Source organism: Chroicocephalus ridibundus, chromosome 22 (assembly GCF_963924245.1).
Source record: "Chroicocephalus ridibundus chromosome 22, bChrRid1.1, whole genome shotgun sequence".
NCBI classification, from domain to species: domain Eukaryota; kingdom Metazoa; phylum Chordata; class Aves; order Charadriiformes; family Laridae; genus Chroicocephalus; species Chroicocephalus ridibundus.
Window position 1 is genome coordinate 4218005 of NC_086305.1, and position 25577 is coordinate 4243581.

The following is a 25577-nucleotide window of genomic DNA, read 5'->3' on the forward strand; positions in this document are numbered from 1 at the left end:
CCCACGGCCGGAGCCGGCCCTGTCCCGTGGCGGAGGGGGGCAGCGGAGGGGAAGCTGCAGCAGCCCCTTCACCGAGCCCCGCGGGGGAGGACGCCCCGAAAGCCGCGCTCCAGGGCACCGGGAGCTCGTTCCGCAACAAATCCCAACCTGGGCTCCCCATCGCTGCCTGCGAGCCCATTTGTCCAAACCGCCCCCGAGCACAGCACAGCCCCCAGCCCACGGAGGAGCCCCCCCAAGCCGACACCGCGGCTTAACCTGGGCAGGAGGCTGGAGCCAACATTGAGGTTGGAGGGAGGTGGCAGCCGGGGGCTGTCCCCGAGGCGTCGGGAGGCAGAGGCCAAGCGTGGTACCCGCAGACAGAGGTGCCCAGAGCATCCACTCTCCCCGGAGGGAGCAGGGCACCGCGGCGGAGGCCTCTTCATGCCATCCCTGAGCGGACAACAGAGCAGCACCTGGGCAGCACGTCAGGGCTCTGCCACAGCCAGCAGCCCCAGCAGAGAGCAGCAGCCGCCGCTCCATCCCCTCCCCAGCTCCCTGGCCTGTTTTCCCCCCCTGCTAAACAAAAGGCACAAGCGGTGCTTTGTGCTGCGCCCGGAGAGCCGGGTCAGGCAGGACCCATAATCCTCATCAAGGAAATTAAGCCACGCATTGATTTTTCTCCAGGATGGCACCCGCAAGCACGAGGCCGGCTGTGAAAGCCTTGCATAACCCACTTACGTGCTGCAGAGCCACGCTGCCCCGCCGGCCCCAGCGGTGACACGCCGAGGCAGCAGAAATGCCGTCAAGAGGGACATGGCCACCACAGCCACAGGCCCCGCTGCCACACCTGCCGGCCACCACAGCGCAGCCAGCAGCACACTGGGCACAGCCCTGCGATCAGAGCCACACGCCCTAATTACCCCTTCCCAGGCAGGGAGAAGTGTTTGGCTACAGGGTGAGGCTGCAGGGCCACGGCTCACGCACAGGCTGGGCCAGGGCTGGCCAAGCTTGGGCCACTCCGCTCCAGCCCCCAGCCACACTCCAAGGACAGAACCCCCCTGAGCTCAGGGCTGGCAGCAGGAAAGGGACCCCCCCACACACATCCTCCATCCTCTCCCCAGACACCACGCTGCACACAAAGGCAGCAAAGGCTTCCCACCTTCGTTCCCCGCCCCAGGGAAGAGCAGGGAGAAAGAAAAATAACCACAGAGAGAAGCACGAGACACACAAACAGCGACTCCTGCAAGGGCTCCTGAAAACTGGGGCTGATCCTTGGCCCCGCAGCCACAAGACGCTGCACAACTGTGCAGCAGGGCGAGGTGACGCCTGTCCCCAAACAGGCGAGCGTGCCCCGGTGACCACCCTCCTCCGGGCTCTGCAGAGCAGGGAGCAGCGCTCGTCCCCCTTCGCAAAGGCTGGAACAGCTCTCGAGCTGCAAACGCTGGGTGATTAGAGCACAGTCAGAGCTGGCACCGAACCCTGAGACACGGCATCGTGTTCTCCAGGCAGAGGAGCCAGAAGTGAGTCAGCAGGTCAGGCAGAGCCAGGGGTCCAGCCAGCGGGGAAGAGACCAGAGTCCAAACAAAGATGGAAAAAAAAAAAAAAAAAAGAGAGAGGAATCATCTTTATTTGTGAAGTGTGTTAACAGAACTCAATGCTACCCAGCAATAAAAGTATTAGACTCCACTGAGCACTCGTCCGCTCTCAGGCTCCTATGTCACACAAACATCACCACGGCTCGAGCACAAGAACACACGCCGTCAAACCAGCCCCCCCCCAGCACTGCAGCCCCTGCTCGCTCTGCCCCCATCCCCACTGTAGACTTGAGAAGATGCCAACACCCTGGGAAATAAGTTAACAGCAGTCATTTATCCAGTGTCCAGCTCTAACGCTGGCTCCTGGTTGTCTGTTGAAGAGTAACCAAGACCTGACGGAAGGGCTCGGGGTGCGGGTGGTGTGGCACACGCCGAGGAACGAGCCGCACCAGCAGATGTGCATGGTGGTCCTGGGGTGGCTTACAGGACACACGCCGCTTCCACACTAAGGAAAGGTGCAGCCTCGCTCCAGGTGATGCGCTGGGAGAGACGGGACTACCTTCCTAAACCCTTCGCTCAGACCAGGCCATCCCCAGACGGTCACCAAAGCAGCGTCTCCTCCCTGACCCACGCAGACAGGGCTGGACACCAGACCACGGCAGCCGCGTCCAGTGGGGCAGCACACCAGAAACTGCACACGTTATCCACAGGTCCACAAGTGGCCTCAAACACCGATGGCATTTCAGAACAGCCCTAACCCCACACCCCCTGCTTTTCCCAGAGGCGAGGAAGAAATAAGCTGCACTCACACCCCCCACTCCGTATCAGCACGAAGAAACCTAGGACAGAGACAGCCAGTGACCTAGACTACCAGAAACAAGGGATTTACATTTACAGGTAGAAAAAAACCCTCCCACAACTCTTAAAAAAAAAAAAAAAAAAGAAATGTATTTTAGATTCTACAACTTAAGTTTCTTTAGAAAGTGAAGTAACTGAATTGGAAGGACACACTAGAGTATTTCATGGTGCTATTTTACCAAAAAAAAAAATTAAAAGAAAACAAAATTGTCCAGACGAGTTCTTCATCTCTTCATCTACACATCACCTGTCAGGAGAGAAAGAAGAGCCAGTTAGATGACCCAGTCGTACCAGTAGGGCTGTGCTGTGCTAAAGGGGCTTGTCTGTGCCTGAACATCACCCAACACGCGTTCCCCCCACCTCCCCAGATCCTGCAAGATGGTGTTGGGCCAGAAGAGCCTCTGCCTGCGTGGAAGCTTCTGCTTCTTCTAAGAGACCTTCTGCAGAGGCAGATACTGCCGCTGGGCCAGACCTCTGAGCAGCTCCGGCCAGGTTACGGCTAGAGACGGGCACCTCAGGGCACTGCGAGGAGGTGAAGGGCCTGGCACAGCAGCTGGGCTCAGGAACGGCACTCACCTGGCCCCTGCTCTTAGTTAGCATTCCTCTGGCGGACATTCTTGTCCTTGTGGTTTGTGGCATTGCTTTTCCTGGAAAGAAAAAAGGGGCAGTGAGGAAAGAAGCAGCACAAAGCCCCACCCTACCCACTAATGTAATTTGGGTCCAAATGGATGTTCAAGGCAAGATGTTACCAGAACACTGCTGGTCTGAGACACTGGTGCCATCCCCGATTCTATGTGGTTTATGCACAGGCCACATTAAATGAACCACGGGGGGAAAAGTCTCCCACCCAGCAAGCCAGTGTGTCATTCCCACACCAGGTAGCTTTTATATTCAGAGCGGATTCCCTGGATGGATGGGATCTGCCAGTACAAATCTGTCTAAATAGGAAAAAGCAAGGTACTTACAGTGGTGCAGAACCTCCATCATCATCTTCACATTCAGGACAGCATGGAAAGAAAGAACAAACAGTGTCAGGGAAGAGCATGTAAGAAGTAACCTCTGCCACCTCTTAAAACTCTGGGGACTGCATTCCAGACAGGTTACTGGATATAGTGGATACTGCCATCTGCACAGGACTGAACCCAAAAGGTCATCTCACCCACAGGGCTCCAGTTTCACCAGGGCCTGGCAGAGCAGGGGCTACTTCTGACCAGAACACAACCACCCCCTGCGCAAGTCTTAAGCTGCTTCTTCTCTAAGCTTAGACAAGGCACAAGCTTAGCCATAAACTCCTGTTACGCATTTGCCTCTGTTGGCAGAGGGTGGGTTTGGCTCACAGGATAACCAAGTCACCACACCACCCCCCCCCGCCATCAGCAGAGGGCAGGGCTGGCACCTCGTTAACCCTCAGGCACACCTGAGACTACCCTGGGAGGCCACACAAGTAGAATTCCACCACAGCAGCCTCTGAAGCAGCACTGCCAACTGCTAATGTCTGTTTAGCATTTGCACCCTGTGCACCCTCTGCACACCAGCCAGTCTTCCCACCACCAGCACTGAAAACGGGAAGGAAGCACCACAGATCCACCCTAGGAGACAGCAGAGCTGCCACCATCCACCCACCGCTCTCACCCCCACAGTCCCACCAATTCGGATGTCTCCCAGGTCTGAGCACAGACTTCAACAGCAAGTACAGGGGAATGCAAACAGGACATTTCAGGAATGAGCCTTTCAGCATCACCAGCAGTATGTCCTTCTTCCTCCCCACACATTTTGTGGAATCAAAATAAACACACTGCACACCACATTCTTGCTACACCGAGAAGCACAGCTAAGAAAACATCTCTGCCAACACGTGCCAAGCCCTGGGGCCTTTCACCAGCTCCTTGCAATCTGCCGCCTTCCAACAGAAGGCTCCCCATCATCTCTTCCACAGTCCAGGCTCCCCACAAACGGCACCGAGGCCCTCACCCTAAGCACTGGGGCCGCCTTGGGCACCAAGATCTGCAATACAGCTGGTGAGAGGACAGATGCAGAAACGTGGGTGGAACTATCTTCTACTTACCATTTAAGGTGGCACCCAGCAGCAGAGAAGGGAAGAGTGGAGAGATAACACCAGCAAGGATATCACACCATACACAAGCCAGGCTCTCCCCATCCCAGGTAACAGGGAGCGGCCAATTCACAACCACGTACCATGAGGAACAGCATTTGTCTGAGCTGGCTCGGCAATGGCTTTCTGTTACCTCCTCTTAAGAGGGGGAAAGCTACAAAGACTTTTGGGGAGAGATAACCACTTTACATCAGGAAAATGTAAAGCTGTCTATGTCCATCAAACAGGTATGATGCTGTATCCTCACCCACAAGCACTTGGGAACCTGAGCTTAAGAGCTCTGGCCAAGGAGCATCAGGACACTTCAGTACACACGCCCTGTCTTTGCCTGTCAAAGCATCTGCTACAGCTCTGGCAGGTCAGCACTTGACATGGTCTGGACCAGGCTGCTGTCAGCAGAAGCCAGATCACTCAACACATACAGGCTCTAGTTTTTTTTTCCTGGAAGCTGCAGCTACAACATCCTTAAGAAGGCATCTGCCTTCCAGCCAAGAGTGTCAGAGGGCAAAGCATTTGCTTGTAAAGCTGCCTCGGGAAGAATTCCCCCAAGCCTTGCAGTCGGGGATATTTAGTTTTAGTCCCCCTGCTGCACCTCACACCACTCGGGCTCCCTGATGTGCTGTTCCTCGCAGAGGGCTGAGGGGCCTGACCCAGCAAGCAGGAAGGATACCAAACATTTACACTTCATTGTTAACTGGATCAGATAACGAAGGGGCGGTGGGGCTAACACAATGCAGATTCTTTCTGATAAGGAAAGGGAGGAGCCGATATTTCCAAAACAGATTAAAGATAGCACTAGGCTTTGAGGAATTCTCTGAGAAATCAGGATGTGTGGATCTGAGGACGCAAAACAAATCCATGAACTGAACTTGAACTAAGCTAAGCCTGGTCTCACGGAGCTGCTGACACAGCCCCCCAGTTTTGCAGCACCAGAAACGCTGTGCTACTTATTCAAAAATCAGCTTCTCCAGAATGTTGGCTGCCGAAGAAAACCCAGTCCTCCAGACACTCACTTGAAGCACTTGAGCTAAACACAGAGGAACTGGTGAGACAAAGGGTCAGGCTGACCTGCACTGAACTGGATCTGGAGCAAGATAAGATTCAAAGCACCACTTGCTGAAGGACTGTCAAAAACAGTGCAATTACTTGCAACTTCATGGCTAAAGTAGCCTGATAAAGACTACCATGGTTTTACAAGAAGTGCCCTGAGAAACAGCCCCCAACCAAATGCCCATCTGACAAAGAGAACATTTGCCCTGGGCCCTACAAGTTACTTGGTCTCCCCAGAAAGATTTAACTCCAGGTGCCTCTTACCATCAGGAACCTCATCTGGCTTCCTCCTCTTTTCATAGATGAAGATGATGGTGACGAGAACGAGGACTTCTGCCACAATACCCAGGAAAGGCCAGAGTGCTGCCAGGCGGCTGCGTACACGCAGGTTTACTATAGCACTCCCAGAGCCGTAAGAGTTGGTGGCATTGCAATGGTAGTCACCTGTATCCTCCTCAATACTCAGTTTAAGAATGCGTAACTCTGTCTTGTTGCCACTGGACTTGGTAATGTATCGACCAGAACCATTGAAGATGCGCTGGAGGGAGAAAGAGAAACAACTCTCAGGACAGTGCCGACACGAGGGGAGCTACTCACTTACCATCACGGTCCTACCACTACAGAAATCCTCCTTGCCGTCCCACTGAGGAGGCTACTCTGCAATAGCTAATTCTGACAGGACGAGGTCCTTCATCTCTTTGCCAGGAAGTAGGGTAGGCAGAAGGGGAGAAAAGAGCAAGCCACAGCATTTACCTCTTGACCATTTTTGTACCAGACCCAAGAGTCAACAGCGGGGAAAGAGGGACTCTTGCAGATCAGCACGCCTGTGTCCCCCTCATTCCCATGCTCGGACTTCTTGTAGGCCAACACCTGGGGCCCAACTACAGCAAGAGAGAAAGAAAATCAGACACCTCATTATAGAAAACATTTGTACTCCCCGCAGTCCACCTAGCCAGAATCAGACAAAACTCCCCATAAAGCCTGACTTCAGTTTAAGAAACACGTTAGTGGGTCTGTTCCCCTCACTTGCCTGTTGTTTGGCGTTTTCCCAGAGGAAAGCATGTCAAGCTGATTTGAGAAAGGCTCAAACAGATTTTTCCGCCAGGTATTATCCCTCTCCCATTACTCTTGTGGGAACACATCCACAGCAGAATGCTGACTTAATGCAAGGTCCAAGAGCTGGCCCTACAGACACTTCAGCTGCCTGATACAATGGAGCTGCCTCACCGCGCAAGTCTGGCAGTATGCATGGAGTGTCCTGCAGCCTTATTAATAAGGGCTAGAAGCAGCTTTGCAAAAAGCTGAAAAGTTACCAAAGCAAAGCGTTCACAAGACTGCCGCTTCCCCACTCCCTTCCTCAGACCCAGAAGCAAATAAAGGAAGTTACCTGAAATATTCACTTGTCCTTTTATCACAGGGCTTGTTTTGTAGACACACTCATAGACGCCAGAGTGCTCTTCCTTCTTGCCCTCGATTCTACAAAAAAAGCACCCCAGGATGTCAGATCAGCATTCAGCACAGCTGACTTATCCACAAACAGATACCAAACTCCAGACCCACAGAAACAGACATTTACAAGCACCAGCAACTTCTCCCAGTGCCAGTATTTACACTGCACCACACACCTACAGCAACCCAACTCTCCACCCTTTTCTCCCCCGACACTGAGGATGGCAGAAGAGGACTGCACATACACCAAGTCTGACATGGCTCTGTCAAGTCAGTGATCACTGAGACCCCCCCCCCCAGTCTTGTGTCTTGAATCCCGAAAACCAGCAGCTTTCACTCCCTAACCAGAAGCACTCTTGCCATCAGGGCCTCTACAAAGGGAAAAAAATTTAAGACCCAGACTGTTAGCTAGTAGAGATGAAGCAAACCAGGAGCACCAGGACAACATTACACCATCACCAGGTGCGGTGCCATATGTACGCTTCACAAGTGGCCAACTCCATGTTCTCCCTTTTTCCACAGACTTCAGGGTCATAAAAAAAAAAATAAATCGCACCCTACTGAGCAAAGCCAACAGAATCTGAGGTGCAGCAAGAAGAGTCCTCTAGTTAGAACAACCCAGGACACAGCCACACACCTCACATAAGTCATCAGCCCCGCAAATCACCTCTAAAGGAGACAGGCAAGAAGCTGAGGACAACAGACTCAGGGGAAGGCTATTCTTCCCGTGCAGGTAAGCCCACTGAAACACGTGGCAAAGAAACACCCAAGTTGGGTTACTCTGGATTGATCCAATTGTAGGGAGAACTCTCCCATTTTCCTTTCTGTAAAGCTGCTGCAATGAGATTTAGTGGATTATGCTGCACTGCAACAAACGTCTCATTCTGCAGCTTCGTAATACCCACTCGAGGGAAGGGGCAGGCAAAGTTTCAGTCCCGTGGCTGCACTGGGACAACAGGCTGTTTGTTAGTTCTGCTGTGCATGGCGCTTCCCACTTCCAAAAACCACTCAGCTAAGGAATTGAGGTCACGCGAGGGAGGCTGGGTTATAAATACTTTAATCCTTGTTCAGCTCCCTGTTGCTATGGGGAGACAGGCACGTCGGCACTGCCATACAAGAGGACATGATGCCTCTACAGCTGCTGGGTCAGTGCCAGCCAGGCCTGACTGTAATCAAAAAGGAAAGCTCACTGCACTGTTACAATAGGGCTGGTATTGCCGCTTCTGCTCAGCTACACCCTGCAAACAGTTCCTGAGCATGGCCCATAACTTGCAGGCTGCTTCCCAGCTTATTCGGTAAGAACAGTTGGACTGTGGACAGGTACTTAAAACCCAAAGGCAACAGACACTGGAGGCTCTCACTCCAGACACAGCCTCTGGGGAGCAGGGAGCTGATGTCCTGCCCAGAGCAGGGTCCCTCAGAGCTCTGGGAGAACAGCTCTAGTGCACCCATGTCAGCGCAGGCACAGGCCGGGCAGCAGCCCCTGCCATGTTCCACACAGCCCCTGACAAACCAAGAGAGCCTAGCAGAATGCCTGCACAAAAACACAAAGCAGCAGAACTTCTCGTACTAAAAGGATATTTGTAGCATATAACTTTCCATTCCCTCTTCCTTTTTGCCCCCTCTTCCCCATAAAAGAGAAAGCATTGGGTCCTACCAGAACTTTGTTTAGCTCATCTTACCTTCTAAAGTTTAAAAGCCCACATTCTCAGCCAGACTGCAAGCACTTAGCTTTGGGTTCAGACGATAGGAAATAACTGCCTCTGGTGAAAAAGCCCATCCCCCATGTTCAGATTCTTATCTGACCTTGCCCCTGACACTCACACGTAACTGGTCAAAGGACTTGAATCTGTGTCGGTGTGAAGTATCTTGTCCCCATGCATCCATTCGTGACCGCTGATGGCAAGGTAAGTCGTTGTCATGTTACAGGACAGGATCAGCTTGCCAGATTCACTAATTACACGAGTTGTGATGTCTGGACCTGCATCGTAAATAATTCGATTCAAGTTAACATGTGGTATTCCAGAGGTCACATGCCTGCCCAAGAACCTTTAATGCAAACCCCACAGCTCCTTGTCTCTATCACAGTTTTCACTTACCTTTGCCAACAGTCTCCTACCAGAACTGACGATACGAGCATAAGAGAGACTCAAAAAGCAGGCGACTATGGCTGGCTGGCTGCACCTAGCGATAACCACTACTGACCCTGCAGCTGCTCCCACCACCAGCAGGATTGCTGCCATCTGCTCTGGGTAACTTTGAGTCCCTGCTCTTCCTACAATGGGTGCAGCTCCAGCAGAGCTAAGTGCTCAATAAGCAATGGAAAAGGTCATACTGTGAAGGGCAGAGTACGGCTCTCTGCTTTTATGAGCCACTACAGCACTCGCTGCGTCAACACCTTCCAGAATCTGAGCAGATTTAGACAGATTTAGACACCGCCAGGTAACATAATTGATGGCAGCCAAGACCCTCTGTTGTGAGGGGCAGCAAACAAGACCGTATGCAAGCAATATGTGCATCGTCTGATGCGGCCCAAAAGATTATAGTTAGATTTACTCCAGGGAGAACACACAGAACCACGACACCAAGAGGTGCTGGCCTCCATGTGCCAAGCAGCAGTAAATTATGCAACAGAAGATGACTCAGGCATTTCTACTTGTAGGAGGCAGACCAAGAAAACAGCTGCCATCAGCAGCACCATGACACAGCCCTGGTGGCACTATGGTTCCTACCCTTCCTCCCAATCTCAGTCTCTTGGAAGGAACAATTTTTTGCACAGGGCTGAGAGGCATTTTGCTTTTCCTCCTACCCAAAATTCCACTGGAAGAAGGTTCTGCTGGAGTTCTCTATGCCCTAGCACATTTATACTGAAAAGACTGCTACGCTGCTCTGCTAACTTCAGGATTCGTGGAAAGACCTTAGCAGGATGTTAATTTCCTCACACTGGCCCAGGTTTCTATTACTCAAAGCAGCCACCCGCTAGCTCCAGACCTGGACTGCCAGCTCTGTAAGCAGAGGGAATCTGGTCACTTCCCCAGGACAAGCAACTACATCACATTCACTGTCGCACACAGACACGGCCATTTCAAAAACGGTTGCATCTCAGGAAACTCAAAGCAGGTTTTGTTCCCCACAGCTTGTATCACTAGCAAGAAAGCGAGCTTAAAGCAAGACTGTTCACAGGAGGAGAAGCTGTACGAGCTGTAGGGAAGGGCCAGTTTGTCAGTGGTGGTTAGGGCAGAGTCTACCGCAGAACCAAGACTCAATTCTGCAAGCCAGCACTGGGACTCAGAGGCACTCGGGAATAAGCGGCACGTTCCAGGTCTTTGGCTCCGGAAAAGGCGCAGGATTGCCGAAGGGCGTTTTGGTTGGGAAGCCACAACCCTTTTTGAGCAGAGCCATTTTGGGTCAAGTCACAGGTGGTGGGGGAGATGACAGAGGGTGGGAGTCTCTCGGTTCTACAGCCGGGGTGGGAGGGTGAGGGGAGCTTTCGGGAGCCACAGGACACGGGTGCAGGGGTGAGCATGGCAGGAGACTCAAGACACTGGTGTCCGAGCAAGTGCCAAGGCCTCAGTGTGGCCACTCACGTTCGATGACAAAAACGTTCGCCTGGGAACGGATCCACTTGACTTTGGGGCTCTTCGACAAGTGGTTGCGGTCAGGGTCGTTGCTAGCCCGGCACTCATACATGCCTGAGTCGTCGCTTGTGAGGTTTGCGATGTAGATGGTACTGGTAGAGTGCAGGTTGTAGGTGGCGTTGATTTTGACACGGTCCTGCCGTGCACCATCCCAGAGCTGAGCATAGGTCTCATTTGGCTCGTTTCCCTCAAACCACCACTGGATCTCAGGGATAGGATTGCCAATCGCCTCGCAGTACAACTCGACGCTGTCCTGAGTCAGTCTCTTTTGAGACAGCGGTGACTTTATAAAACCAGCTATGAGTTGAAGAGGTATTAGTGCAAAGTGTTAGTGCAAAGCAAGAATTCACCCTCTACAAGGAAAAAAAATTCAGCCACTGAGGAGAGGCCACACACAATCGTCTGATCAGTGTACTCTTCCCTCCCTCCCCTCCTCGCTCTCTGAACTCTGCCCAGCTCGGACAGGGCTGTTGTTTTGAGTTGTTGCTTCTCCAGCCAACAAAGCTTCCTGCGACCCCACCGCAAAACCAGAACATACAAACCAGCACATAGTATTTGCCACTATCCAAACAAGAAACCCCACAGCAGTCACAGCACGGCCTGCCTTCTGCGAGGGATGGCATTACAATGCAATGCTCACTGGGGCAGACCAAGAGCCTGCAACGCTTCCCCTGACCCTCGCCCGGTCTCCAAGCACATTCTGTTCAGGACAAAGACAGTGACAGGTTTTTGTGGCAAGGGCTTACGCAGCCTCCACAGTCCCCACAAGATTTTAGCATCCCCTGTGCTCTGGCGAGGTGCTCCACAGGTCTGCCAAAGCCCCATGGCAGGTTGCAATGGCAGCAGCAAGGCAGCACGGCACCGTTGGCATATCCCTCTGCCGGGAGGGCAGCACCTTTGCCAGCAGCTGCAAGGGCTGCTCTCCACCCCACGCTCACACACTTGTTTCATCACTCTGCTCACCGAGATGCCCGTCAGATACTTTTAAACACAATATTAAGATAAGAGCTTTTTTGGGGGTGGAATGTCTTGCAGTCTGCAAGATGTCACAACCCAGGTGAGGAAACGTGTAACATTTGTTGTCACACAAACAGTGAAATGAGACTCTTCATCTTAGGCAAGATAACTGTGCAGAGCTAAATTAGTAGTAAACAGATTGAAAGCATGAGAAGCAGCTGCAGGCTAAAACTACCATATTTTTCAAACTGCTCTTGTAGTGAGTGGGTTCAGCTTTACAAAACAGTCCAGAGGTAGGTCCGTGAGCCACCGGACTGCAGAAAGCTGCGCTGCCAAACATCTTTTGGCTACCAGCCAGGCACAGCACAGCCACTGCGACCAGTGGTCCCCCAGCAAACCGCCCAAGCCATCGCAAGGCCCCAGGGGAGCTGCTCCTGGAAGGACAGGAAGGGAGGCTCGAGCAGCTGCGCTCCAGGAAAAGACATCATCCGTGGCTCAAGGTTACTTACGTGACTCAACCTCAGTCAGATTTAAGAAGAACTAGTTGAGCTTGCAACACGTCCTTCCTGCAGACTGACTGTACTTCACATGTTCCAACAGCGGGCTGGCGGGGCGTCCCGCACACCAACACTGCTTCCAGGCAAGCCATTTACTCGGTTATTAAGCACTTTAAGTTCACGATTACATACAACCCTCCATACACGTACCATGACCAGAGGCACAAAGGAGGTGGGCTTGGGAGAGCAGGTTTTTTTTTTTTGAATGCCTGAAGATGTTTTAATACAAAATCTTATGACCATTCTTTGTGAGTGTAGAAACAAATCAGTTTCACAAAACCAAATTTGCCCAAACACAAGAAAAACACAAGTAAGGCTGTAGGGTAAGTTTGAGTCTCCTAAATAAATCAATTCCACATCTCTCTAAGGAAAAATGAGGTTTAGATACTAGAGCTTTAAAAGTCTGGAAGAATAAACATGCCTAGACAAGGAAGGAGAGACCTGACCCTCATCTGAGATAAGACACTTTTAGGAGAAGGCTGATACTGAAAACTGAGGCACCTTGAAACTGAGGTCCGAGAGTAACTCGTGGCCTAAAACACCTCTGTGCCATTTCATACTGCTGCATACATTCAGAAATGCACCATTCAAAAACACTTCTGCAAAGGTTTCAAGGTTTCCAAATGACTGTGGATGACAAAATAGTATCAGAGACACCAGAATGTTCTTCTTGAACTGATTTTAAACCAGTGGGAGGTGATGGGGGTCCCAAAAGACTTACAGGGGTTATCAACTGTAAGCAACTTTCTCATACCCTGAGTTTCACTTCTAGAACTACTGACCTGTGTGCCAAATTGTTTTTTTTTTCACAACACAGGCCTGTGATTAAACACTCCCAACCACCTAATTTTGAAGTCATGGAACTGACTACAGCACTTGTAGAAGCCTGTCCCATTTAACTACAGCCCAATTTAAAATGGGAGCTAGTAAAGATCAAGGGTTGGTTTTGGTTTGGGTTTTTTTTTTTTGTTTTATTTTGTTGTGTTTTTTTTTTTTTTTACAGATACAAGGTGATTATTGTATGCTGACAAAATAAGCTGTTGCAAGGTTATTTGCTGTGAGTTAGAGGGCACTTCGTGCAGTTCAGACAGGCTAAAAAGCTTCAGCAAGCAGTAACAACAGCAAGTACCATTTGCATTCACATGGGATTAATATCCCCTCTCCTCCCAACATAAAGCAGACTCAGGCAATCAAAACCCTGGGCACTTGGGGCTGGGGAAAGCGCCTGCCGAGTCCAGAGATATGAGCATAGCCAGCATCGACCCACTGGAATCGATCAGAGCTACTCAAACGTTTTCCAAATGGTGACAGGCTGCAAGTCGAAACCAGCTCACAAAAACAAATTCTTCACAGAACTGAGCACAGGGTGCTATCTGATCAAGCTGGGCAGTGGTGAAGGCAGACAAGACCAGATAACATTCTCCCGAGTCACCTTCAAACTAAAAACAACCTCTCCCCCGAGCAGAGGTAGGAGGAGTCCCCGGGGGTTAACAGTGTCTGCGTTCAGGGCAGTCAAGCCCGGCAGGACCCTGCACCGTTCCGCAGGGTACACTCTCCTCCCCGGCACGACCTTTGCTTCTTGGCCTCAGAAGGGGATATATGAGGCTCTGACACTTTCTGCCATTTCCACTAATAGCTATAAAAACCTACCCTCCCCTTAAGTTTCACATACAGCCTCTACACAACCAGCTCACAGGCTTTCGGTCAGGACACCCCCCCTTGCGAGGGCACAGAGCCCAAGAACACCCCTACCTACCCTTCAGTCGTTTGGTGAGCCACTAAAGCAGGGACACCACAGTTTAAAAGGACCATCTCTCTTTATGGAACCTGCTCCATAAAGCCAAGTTTAAACACTTTTGAGAGGTAAAAGCCCTCACTCTCCAGCCCCCATGCTCTGCTTGAGGAATCAGCACCATTACACACCGAGCCCAAGTGCCCTGCAGCCAGGCAGGACACACACGTTACGCAGACAAGGAGCCTGAGGAGCAGCTTTTCCTCTTAAGGCTTTTCAGACCAAGGATAGAAAGAACCTTCTCCACATCTCATTCGTGTCAATGAAACTCCTTCGAGAGGAGGCTGCAGAGCGCAGCAGAGGGAGCGGGCAGCAGCCGACACAGGCAGCTTCACGTTAGCTAAAAACTGACTTTCTGCCCTAAGTGTGAAGTTTAGGAGAAGGCTCTCCCCTGCCCTCCAGTAGAAAAATGCAGCTCTGGTGCAAGGAAACATTGGAGCAGGCGCTTCTGTCACCAGCTCTGGATTTTTCAGAATCCTTCTACTCTTTTGCTTCAATCTTTGGGTTTCCCTCTACTACACTGAAGTAAATCTGACACCACAGATTTACCAATTTTTCAGCGCCTGATATGCTGAACAGCCAGAAACAGCAGCCGACTACTCACAATAAATCCAAGCCTTTACTATCAGCACCTCCTGCACCAGCTCTGAACCAGAGACCGCAGAGTCCTCCGGGCCAAAACCCACTGTGTTTGCCAGGGCAGCCCACTCACTTGCGGCTCAGAACACGCCAATGGGCCAGGCCCCTCTGTCGCTAGGCCAAGAAGTGAGAAAATTATCAGTCACAGCAACAGCACACGGCAAACCCCGGATGGTTTGTGCTTTTAAATACAGGCTACGGCGATTCCCAACCCCACATCCAGCTTCCACACCACAAATGGCCGCAGCCCAAGAGCTGCCACTGTTTCCTCATTAGGGGATTAACAACTTAAGCATCATGTGAATATCTTTAAGGTTTTAAAGCCCTAGAGATCCGTTACTCCCCCTAACACGAGCTCGCCGCGCCGAGGGGCCGGCCGACCACCCGGCGGTCCCAGCGGGTGGTCGGCCGGCCCCTCGGCGCCAATACCGAGCCCAGCCCGGCTACCCCCACCCCCCCAGCCCTGAGCCCCGCGGGTTTGGGGGTTCTCTCCCCCCGGTTAACACCCGCCCCACCCCGGCCCCGCCCGCCGAGCGACGTGCCTCACTGCAGGGCACCCTCTCCGCCGCTCCGAGCCCACAGCCCCTAACCGAGAGCCCACACACACAACGAGGCCCACCTCAGGACCCCCCCACCCCCTCAGGCCTCACGGGGCCTCAGGCCTCACCGGGCCTAAAGACACCCCCAATCCGCCCCAAGGCCTCCGCCCGCCCCAAGGCCTCCCCCAAACACCCCGAGGCCTCCCCCCCCGTCCCGAAGCCCGCCGTCCCGTACTTGTCGCCACCACGCCAGCGGCCAGCCCGCCGATAAGAAGGAGGAGCGGCACCATGAGGCCGCGCTGACCCGCCGCCATCGCCACCCGCGCGCCGCGCCCGCGCCTTGCTACTCCCTCTATAAAGCACGGCGCAGGGTCAGGGGGCGGGGCCGGGGAGGGACGCTCCCCCTCTGGACCAATCGCACGGCGCTCCGCCAGGGTGTCCCGCCCACCTGGCCCCGCACGACCAATCAGAGGGAAGAGGTGACAGGAACGCCCCTCCTCCTCCTCCCGCCTGCCCCCCGCGGGGAAGAGCCGGTTCGGGCCGGTCTCGCCGCGGCCACGCCCACCGACGCGGCAGGGCAGCCAATGGCGGGGCGCGGCGGGGGCTAATGGCCGGAGCGGCGGGCGGCCGTTCTTGCACGCGCGACGGAACGGGGGGGCGACCGGGGGGTTCCCGGCCGCGATGGCACCGAAGAGGCATCGGGCGGGAGATGCCGGTCCCCATCTCGGTCACGGTCCCAGGGCGGCTCCGCTGCCGCCGCACGGCCCCGGCCTGCGGGGAGGCGGCCGCGGGAAGCCGGGAGCGGGGACGGCGGGTGAAAACACCCGGGCGAGAGGTCCCAGCCCCGCGCCGGGACGAGGGGAAGGCGCGGGGCCGGCCGGGGGGCTACACCCCCCGCTTTCCCTGCCGGGCCGGGCCGGGGGACGTCGGGTTTCACCGGCACACCGGGGTCCGTCCCCCCACGAGCATGAGCCCCCTCATCGCCACCGTGGCTGTGCCGGAGGCGCCGGGGGCGAGCCGGGGCCGCCTCCCCGCGGCGGGACACGTGGGAAGGGAACAGGGGAGCGCGGCGGGGACAACGGCCCTTAAGGACAATGGCCCCTGCAGGCGGCGGCGGGGTCCGTGCCGAGGCACACCGGCGACCCGGCCGGCTACGCGGGGCCCGCTCCCGCAGCCCCCGTCAGCCGCAGCCCCCGCACCGTGGTGGGGTACCCCAGGCACGGGGAGGGGATCTCAACCGGGGAGGAGCTTCCCGGAGGGACGCCGAGCCCCGGGCGCCAGCCCAGCTGAGGCCCCTGATAACGCCGAGGGCTGCGGCAGGCGATAACCCGGTGCTCCGGCCCCCGTTGCTGGGTGAAGGGGCCTCCATGAGGCACCAGTTCTGTCCCCAGCTCTTCCCCATCACCGGAGCCGTCCCTCGGCTGACCCAGGGACCGGAGGTGCGGGGACACGGGGCAGGGGAGCAGGAAGAACCGAGACAATGGGGTCCCAGCGTGCTCGCTGCAGGGATCCCCCGGCTCTTGTGAGCTCCCGGATCCTCCTGGAGCGTTTCTGCCCCCGGCACATCCTGCCCGAGCACCCCCTGCCATCCGCCGCACCCCACCTCTGCACTGGAGGGGTTTGGCTGACGCTGCTCCCACGGGGCAGAAATGGGGCAGAGCCCGGCACCCTGTGCCTAAGCAGCTGGTCCTGCTCGGGGCCAGCATGTCACATCATGTGGCCAGCACTTCTGGGGGGCTTTTGGTCACCCAGGCTGGGGCAGAGAGGCTGCCCGGGCCACCCCTGACAGGGGACAGGGAGCAGCAGGGAAGCCACCCCCCCTGAGATCTGCAGGGCCAAGGCTAGGGGGCTCCTGGGCACCCCAGGACAGCTCACAGGGCCACCGGGAGTGTGACCCCATCACCCACAGCAGCATCCCGAGTGCGGCGGGAGGCGACTGGCTGCGAGGAGCCAGTGAAGGCAGGGGGTACACAGACACGGAGATTCATGCCCCGGGACCAGCCAGGGTGGGGGAAGCCACTGGGGGCACATGGAGCAGCCCCCTGGAAAAAGGAAAGGGGACAGGGGCTGGCTTAGAACCATCAGCCTGGACAACCGCTGCTCCGGCTGGGTGACCTTGGAAGCCATTTTCCAGGCCTGAGCAAAGTGACAATAATCCTATTCACCTTTTGGCCTCATTTCCTAAGGCAACAAAGCACATGGCTCTACGCCTCTGCCACGTGCGATCGCAGGTGCCGCTCAAACCCCCATCCCCTTCGCACACCCCCAGGCAGGGGGAGGTTTGCTCATTAACCCCCTGCCAAGCTTTGCCCAGGGGGGCGGGAGCCGGGGCAGGAACCCCCCGGGGGTGGCAGACAGCCGCAGGCAGAGGGTTTTCCAGGGGCACATCCCCCAGGGGCTGGTGGTGGAGCTGAGCTGCCCAGCCTCGGGGGGGCGAGGCGCCAGTGATGCCACTGGGTTGGAGCGGGACGGCCGGCAGCTCGCGTGTCCCGGCTAGTCCTGGCCCGTGGGCTCGCGGCGCTCCCAGATCAGAGCAGCCACGAGGGCCCCGGGCACGCATCAGCCACCTGCCCGGGCAGGTCTGCGCCGCACGGCTGGTCCCGGCGGAGCAGGAGGGGAAAAACACCTTCCCCGTCAGTGCCGGAGGGATGCGAGGGCTTGACGGAGCCCACCCCCCTGCCCAGACAGAGACCCACCGCATCAGCCACGGCTCCGGGCAGAGGCAGCGAGAGCTGCACCCTCCCCGGGAAGGGCAGAGATGGTCTCCATGCCAAAGGCAGCTCTGCCGGTTCGGGGAGGGAGGGAAGAGGGTCACGGCGAGCCCCCAGGCCACCCTGCAGCCCCCAGCCCCGGGACAGCAGCCAGCCCACGGCTGACAGGGACCCCCCCCACCCCCTGCAGCCTGGGCTCCGCAGGGCAGAGCCTCACCCACGCACCACACAGCCGCTCCCTTGAAGTACTTTATTAAATAGTTTCCAAAAAAAAAAACAAAACCCCAAAACAAAAAAAAAACAAAACAGAAGCAGAAAGACTCAGAACTGCCCCGTCCCTCACAGCTAAGTTAAAAACTACAAACAGCCCATCCCCAGGCCCCACAGTGCCAGGCAGCTCCGGGCACCTCCTGCCTGACATCCCGGCTCTTCCCGACATCCCGGCCATGAACACGGCCCCGGCATCACGGGAAGGGATGGCAGGAGGGTCCCACCGGGGACAGCAGCGCTCACCCCGCAGCCCTCGCTGCTCCGACACCTCCAAGGCTGTAGAAAGCTACACAACGCTCACACACTTCGCCACCCCCCCACCCCCCCGAAAGCCACCACTCACCGGCTCCGCAGCCCCCCCCAGCCGCTCCCCGGCAACACGGGGCTCAACATGGGGCAGCCCCCACCAGGTTTTGCCGCCACTCCTCACCCAGCCAGAGCCACCAGCTCCCGGGTTTCTGCGGATTCGTGAACGCCCCAACGTGACTTCCCCCTCCCCACCCGCCCCTCACCCAGCGAGTTTATAAAATAGGGTTGGTTTTTTTTTTTTGCTTTTTCTACAAAGACAGTGGTGGGATTTCCTTTGCAACAGCAGAACAGTCTCCCTGCGAGGTAGAGAGTTAATTTCGGGGCTGACAGATCCTAAATTCAAACCAGTTTGTCCTAGCTGAGGTAAAATTCCATAGTTTATAGTAAGTAGAAGTTTTGCAATGCCAGAGGGCCATCAAGATTCCTCGTTGCCGGAGTCATCCTCATCACCATAACAGCTTTCTGCTTCCTCTTCCATCTCATCGTCCTCGTAATAGTCATCATAGAAGAGGTCCGAGCCCTCATCTGGGGCCGGAGTCTTGGTCTTCACGCAGTACTCTGCCAGCGTGGTGGGGACCTTCACGCCATCCCGCTCGGCGTCCACCTTCGTGCCCAAGACTTGCTTCCTGGGGGGCGAGAAGTGGGGGGTGAGGACGGAGCTTTGCACAGCACCCCAACGTCACCGCGTGTGGCTCAGCCCGGGGAGACACCCGGTGACACGGCCCTTCCCCTCTCACGGGTCGCTCACCCACACAAGAGCGGTGAAAGGGCAGGGGAGGGAGCAAACACGGAGCAAATGTGGCTGCACCCTGACGTGCCCTCGCCCCAAGGGCCTCCTTGCCACGCCGGGGCTGGCCAGTCCGCAGCTCAGGACCTTCCTGTGCCGGTCCCCTGAGACAGCCCCGACAGCAAGGCCGTGCTGGCACCGTGTCTGCTACAAACCCAGATCCTCAGCTCTGGAGCCAAAAAGGGCGAGGGCTGAGAGCAAAGTTGGGCACATAACCCAGCCCAGCTTCTCCCAAAAGCCACACCGGGAGCCAGAATCCTTCCCTCCTGCCAGCCTGCAGACGGGACTCAGCAGGGCAGGATGTGCCCTCGAGATCCTGCCATCCCCGGTGTCCTACAGGGTCGCATCTCCCAGTACGTCCTCCCGAGAGTCGCACAGCGCTGCGGGCCTGGCCTCCGCTCGGCACACACCTGATGATGTCGGTGTACTCCCGGTCCTTCCCTTTGCTCTCCTTCCACTTGCGGTACATCACGGAGGCGTCCACGTTGGCCGGAGAAAACGTGTTGGGTTCATTCAGCAGCGAGATCACGCTCAGGAGAATGGTCCTGGCAATCAATAAAAGCGAGCAGGTAAGGGCCGAGGCAGGTCTGGCAGTGCTGCCACGTTCCGTGGGTCAGGAGAGTCTGGTGCTGCCCCACCAGCGAGGTGGATCTTGGCGAAGCTGAGCAGGCCGGGCAGGAGACAGCAGTGCACGGGCTGTCGGGCTCACGCACGTCCCACGCAAGCTCTAACTCTTCCTCAGCAAAGCACCCAGTCCGAGTGGCTTTCAACAGCCTCCAGGCATAGAATCATAGAAGGCGTTGGGTCGGAGGGGACCTCTGAAGGCCATCCCGTCCAACCCCCTGCAGCGAGCAGGGACAGCTTGAACTAGATCAGGTCGCTCAGAGCCTCATCCAGCCTGGCCTTGAATGTCTCCAGGGATGGGGCCTCCACCCCCTCTCTGGGCAACCTGGGCCAGTGTCTCACCACCCTCCGTGTAAAGAACTTCTTCCTAACGCCTGATCTAACCCTGCCCTGCTCTAGTTTAAACCATTGCCCCTCGTTCTATGGCTCCATGCCCTTGCAAACAGCCCCTCCCCAGCTTTCTTGTAGGCCCCCTTCAGGGACTGGAAGGGGCTGGAAGGTCTCCCCGGAGCCTTCTCTTCTCCAGGCTGAACAACCCCAGCTCTCTCAGTCTTGAGGTTGTTCATCCCCACATCTCCCGCAGGCTTCCGGAGCGGAAGGCAATCCCCACCTCCCCGCTTTCCCATCCCTGCCCACAGCTCGCTCCCGCACAGCCCTTACCGCACATTCTGCGTGGGGTTCCACCGCTCGGACGGCAGCTCCCCGCTCTGCGGGTCGTCCACCGGCGGGTGGAGGATGGAGATGCAGACGTCGCCGGTCTGAAAGCACAAGCGAAACGGGATCCTTAGGAGTTGCTGCCCCGTGCACACTCCAGAAGCAGCTCAGTCCTGTGTCCTAGTGTTTGCTCTTCACTTCTCAACCCCAGCCTGTTCCATCAGCCCCTGGGAAGGTCCCCGCTGCGCTGCCTGCAGCCTTGGATAAATACCCTGCGATGGCCGGCACGGTACAGACGGGGCTCCCCAACCACCTACCGCAGCCCTCCCGCTGCCCGCCCGACACAGCCCGACCCCGCGCACCCCCAGGCAGCCACCCACCCACCCCCTCGCTGGGGCCACACGCGGCGCTCGCTCCACGTCCACCCTTGGCTTCAGCACGATGTCCCCGCTCGCCCAGCGTGGGAGCCTTCAAGCCTGGCTGACCTGGAACCAGCTCCAGGGCTGGAGACAGGCTGCCGTAAGCTCGTTAGCTGCATTTCCAGTGCCAGGCACTAAAGACCAAAGGCACACGGTTGCCAATGCCATGCTTGTGACAAAGGCTGGCATTTTCATCCCGTGTTGTCGCGACAGATGGACACGTGCTCGCCTGCCTCTCCAAGACACCCCACGCTGCCCCAGGCGACCTACCTCGTAGATGTTGGGGTGCCACATTTTGGTTAAGAACCTAAAGGCAGGAGGAGAATAGGGGTAGTCGATGGGAAACCGGAGACGAGCCTGCAAGGAAACAATAAGGAGAAGTCAGCATCAGCTTGTGAGAAGGAAGGGAAGGAAACCACCGGTCTCCCGACACCAGCAGGGAAAAGGAACCTCTGCCAAGTCCAGCTGTGCTCCCGCCGAGGCAGAGCCCCCACCAGCAGGACGCTGGCAGCACAGCCACCCTGCCACTGCGGCAGCTCCTTCGCCACCATCCTGCCCCATAACTGGGGCCCACCCGCGCCATCTCGGTGCTCTCCGACACGGAGGGAGGCAGCAGGAGCTGGCGGTGTCGGTCCAGCACGTGCCTCACACGCTCGTTGCCCACTCCCATGGCACAGGGTGATGACATCAAGAAGAGCGTGGCCAGCAGGTGGAGGGAGGTCATCCTCCCCCTCTGCTCTGCCCTGGGGAGGCCGCACCAGGAGCGCTGGGTCCAGTTCTGGGCTCCCCGGTTCCAGAAGGACAGGGAACTGCTGGAGAGGGGACAGCAAAGGGCTGCCAAGATGCTGAGGGCACTGGAACACCTCTCTGAGGAGGAAAGGCTGAGGGATTTGGGGCTTTTTAGTCTTAGATCTTTAGATCTTATCAACGCTGATAAATACTGAAAGGGGGGGTGTCAGGAGGATGGGGCCAGGCTCTTCTCAGTGGTGCCCGGGGACAGGACAAGGGGTAACGGGCACAAACTTGACCATGGGAAGTTCCATCTCAAGACGAGGAGGAACTTCTTTGCTGTGAGGGTGGCAGAGCCCTGGCACAGGCTGCCCAGAGAGGTGGGGGAGTCTCCGTCTCTGGAGACATCCCAACCCCGCCTGGACGCGTTCCTGTGCCACCTGCTGTGGGTGACCCTGCTGTGGCCGGGGCTTGGAGGAGATGATCTCCAGAGGTCCCTTCCAACCCCGACCATTCTGTGATTGTGTGACACCGAGGACTGGCTGCTCTGGGATGGGGGCCTGGGGGCTGCAGGGTGGCATGCAGGGCTGGGGGCCACTCGCCCGAATAAACCGAGCAGCACTTGGGCACTTGGAGCCAGACTGTGAGTCTGGCATCATCCCTGGTCCAGCTGCCGGGGACACGCCGTGGCCACGCCACCGGAGGAAAGGCTGTTTACCCTTCAGAGCTCAGGGGGAAGGAAGCATCGGGTGCTCGGTGCTCCGATTAACACACCGAATCTCTAAAAATAGCCCGTCAACACTGAGGGGGGAAAAAAAAAAAAGAGACCAAGTCAAAACTGGCCGCAGCGCGTAGCTCAGGGGCTAAAAATAAAAGCACATGGAGATCACGCCGCAGTCTCCAGCGCCAGCGGAGACGACTGTCCCACCGCTGGCGTTCCTGCGGGCACGGGCCGCAAAAAAACAAGGGATTGAGGCAGGCCAAAGAGCCGGGCCGCTGTTGGCCCCCGAGGGCGAAGGCTGGGGCGGCACAGAGACGCACAGCAACACCCTCATCCTCCCAGAGAGCGGCCGTCCCAGCCCACCGGCGCCAGGCATCCCAGGAGGACGGGGGCAGATTCTCCCCCCCTCCACCCCCGTCGCCACACAACCCACGGTGACTGTTCCAGTTTTTGGGTGTTTCCAGGCTCTGGAAGGAAACTTCCAGATGGAGATTCAGCTCCCAAAAAAAGCAAAGGGCCAGAAGGCAATAAACGAACAAAACGCTGAGGATTTAAAACACACAACAAATCCCTGAACACTTTTGCTCCCTCAGTTCACGTACACGAGAATTTAGGCATTGGATCCGTGAAGCCAATGACCCAACCGACGACCCCGACTTCGACCCGGGATCACTCTTCACCCATGGAACGAGCCCGGCACGGGCCCCGTTCAGGAGGGCAACTGCAAGCGTGGCTTCGGATGCTTCTGGAATTACAGCCCCGACAATAGGCAACGCTGCCAAACCCAGCCGTCAGCGAACAGCCGTTAAAAGATTAGCGTGGAAGGCAGAGAGACATCTGTCCTCCTCCCCAGCGCCCAACCCCGGCTCCATCCTGGGTTCTGCTCCCCGAACCCCGCCAGGATCCGTGCCCGGCACACGCTGATCTTACGGTGAGCCCAAGGAGCCCCCGACCGCAGCAGGGCCATCCCTACACACATTACCGTCTTGCCTTCCAGGCTGTCCCTTTGTCTGACCGCTCTGCGGCACGGGACAAGGGGTGGAAAGAAGGAAAAGCATGGCGGCGGCTGGGGCTGGACGCGTTTTGTGTCTGCGTGGAGCTTCGGGGCAGCCCAGGGTAGAGCACACGCACACAGCAACACGCAGCCCTGCGCTGGGCTCCGGCCAAACAGCTGAACTCCACAGAATAATCCCCTTTGTTGTACCCGAGGGGATCAGAACAAAACCAGCCAGAGGCGAAGCGATGCCAAAGGGGGCTCGGAAAGCAGTCCTGCTTTGCCGCACAGGAACAGGGGGATGTTACCATGAGCTGGAAGAGAACTCGGCCCCTTCGCTCTCCTCTTACACAGAAAGTCTCGCCTACTGCCACCAAACATCGCTGACACCGGGAGCTCTCAGGCACAAAACAGTGGCATGAGCTGGTGAGAGGGTGAGAGTTCAAAGAGCCTCCTGCCGAGGGCCGAAAGAGGCTACAGAAAAAGACGCAATTCCAGTGAAGAGATAAAACCTGCCTCGGAAGCATCAGGCTTGCTGCCGCCGCCCCACCACGGGAAAAACAAACCTCCCAGGTTGTCGGGCACAGCTGACCCTCGGGGTGACTCACCCCGGGGCGCATCCCCACCCTGCCAGCGACAGGATGAAGCCAGAGAGCTCACAGTGGAGGAGGGAGGAAGAGAAAAGAGGAAGAAAACAGCTAGGCAGGTTGCACAACACCTGGGAAGAGCGCATACACATCCTCCGGATAGGGACTGCACAGGCCGGCCGCGCACGTCTTCTCCCCAGCTCAAACCCCAAACAAACCCACGGCACCCGCTCCCCACCCAGCTCGGCCTGAGCCGGGAGAGTCCTTTGTCTCTTCCCTCTGGTTCTGTGGCGATGCCTCCGACCCAATGCAGGAGAGGGGGAAGAGAAGCAGCTCCGAGCTCTGACACCCACAGACCGGGGGAAGGAGGCAGAGCTCCTTGGGGGGGCCAAATCCCCCTTCCAGCACAGGGAATCCTTACCCAGTTTGGCAGCAGGCGGGCTCGCCCCCTCACCCTGGCAGCAGCCCAGGGCCCCCCAACTCCCGAACCCCAACGCCCCATGGTGCCCAGCCACAGACCCGCCTCTCAGCACCTCTCAAGCCCGGGAGCACCCTGTCACGCTGCCCCGGCGCCCACCTCAACCGGACACTCGCGACCCCCTCCCTCTCGCCCCACAGCCCCCTCCCAGCGTCCCCCTACTCTCCCTCCCTTCCAAAACCCCTTCCCAAGCCACCCTCCCCCCAGCGCATCCCCCAACACCCCACACGCAGCCTTCACCCCCGTTAAGCCCCGTCTCCCACCCCACACCTCACCCCCACAGACCCCCCGACCCACAGCCCCCCCCTCCCCCCCCCCCCGCCACCAGAGCTCCGCCTCCTCCAGACCTCGGTCCTCTCGACCCCGCACGCCCCCCTGCCGCCCCCAACCCCTCACCTTGAAGTACCCGCCCTCATAGTAGGTGTTCGGGGGGCCGAAGATGGCCACCTCCCAGTTGTAGAGGTCCCCCTCGTCCACCAGGTTGACCCGGAACCCTTCCACGGGCTCCTCCTGCAGCCCTTTCAGCTCCAGCAGCAGTGCCTTCTGCGAGCTGGGCACGAGGGGCCGCGCCATGCCGAGGAGCGGGGTAGGCCGCGAGCGGAGCCGGGGACTGGCGTAGTCGCAGCGGCGGGGCGGGGGCGGCGGAGCCGGCGCTGCTGCTACGAAGCTGCTGCGAGCGCAGCCGCGCGGGGCACGCCGGGAGGTGTAGTCCGCCCGCGAGGGGCGGGGCCATCTCAGGCTCCTCCCCTCGGTCGATGTCGGCCTATCAGAGCGCACCGCCGGCCTGCGGGGGGGGTGGGGCAGGGAGAGGACTCCTCCCCCCGGGCGCGATCGGCCTATCAGAGCGTACTTACGGCGTGAGGGGGCGGGGGCAGGGAGAGTGCTCCTCTCCCTGGGTGCTAACGGCCTATCAGAGCGCACTCCCGGTGTGAGTGGGCGGGGCAAGATGAGGGCTCCCCTCCTCGGGCGCTGTTGACCTATCAGAGCGCACCGGCGGCTCGCGGAGGGGCGGTGCAAAGGGAGGGATCCTCCCCCCAGGCGCTGTCAGCCTATCAGAGCGCAGCACCGGACTGGGGGGGCGGGGCTCCTTCCCGGCAGCCCCCGCGGTGCGGCGGGTGCCCGGTGCCTCAGGCCGCAATGGTGGTGGCCCAGTCCCGCCGCGTCTCGCTGCTGCCGCCCCCTCGCGGC

General features: G+C 57.3%; 2 protein-coding genes across 3 annotated transcripts; both read right to left on the minus strand.

Moving 5' to 3' along the window:
* Window positions 1-1588: 1588 nt before the first annotated feature.
* Window positions 1589-15475, minus strand: BSG (basigin (Ok blood group)). Of its 2 annotated transcripts, XM_063358025.1 has the most exons (9): window positions 15342-15435; window positions 10572-10919; window positions 8809-8965; window positions 6923-7011; window positions 6289-6416; window positions 5800-6073; window positions 3338-3362; window positions 2949-3019; window positions 1589-2619 (listed from the first exon to the last, which is right to left on the minus strand). In XM_063358025.1, the coding sequence occupies exons 1-8, from the start codon at window positions 15418-15420 to the stop codon at window positions 2962-2964; spliced, it is 1158 nt and encodes a 385-aa protein (XP_063214095.1). In that variant the 5' UTR covers window positions 15421-15435; the 3' UTR covers window positions 1589-2619; window positions 2949-2961. The 2 variants fall into 2 exon arrangements, with proteins under 2 accessions (XP_063214095.1, XP_063214094.1); XM_063358024.1 differs by lacking the exon at window positions 10572-10919 and having other exon boundaries at window positions 15342-15475.
* Window positions 15476-18053: 2578 nt separating this feature from the next.
* CDC34 (cell division cycle 34, ubiqiutin conjugating enzyme) lies at window positions 18054-25075 on the minus strand. The gene is made up of 5 exons (XM_063358314.1): window positions 24786-25075; window positions 21151-21237; window positions 20468-20565; window positions 19594-19728; window positions 18054-19022 (listed from the first exon to the last, which is right to left on the minus strand). The coding sequence occupies exons 1-5, from the start codon at window positions 24960-24962 to the stop codon at window positions 18812-18814; spliced, it is 708 nt and encodes a 235-aa protein (XP_063214384.1). The 5' UTR covers window positions 24963-25075; the 3' UTR covers window positions 18054-18811.
* Window positions 25076-25577: the final 502 nt, after the last annotated feature.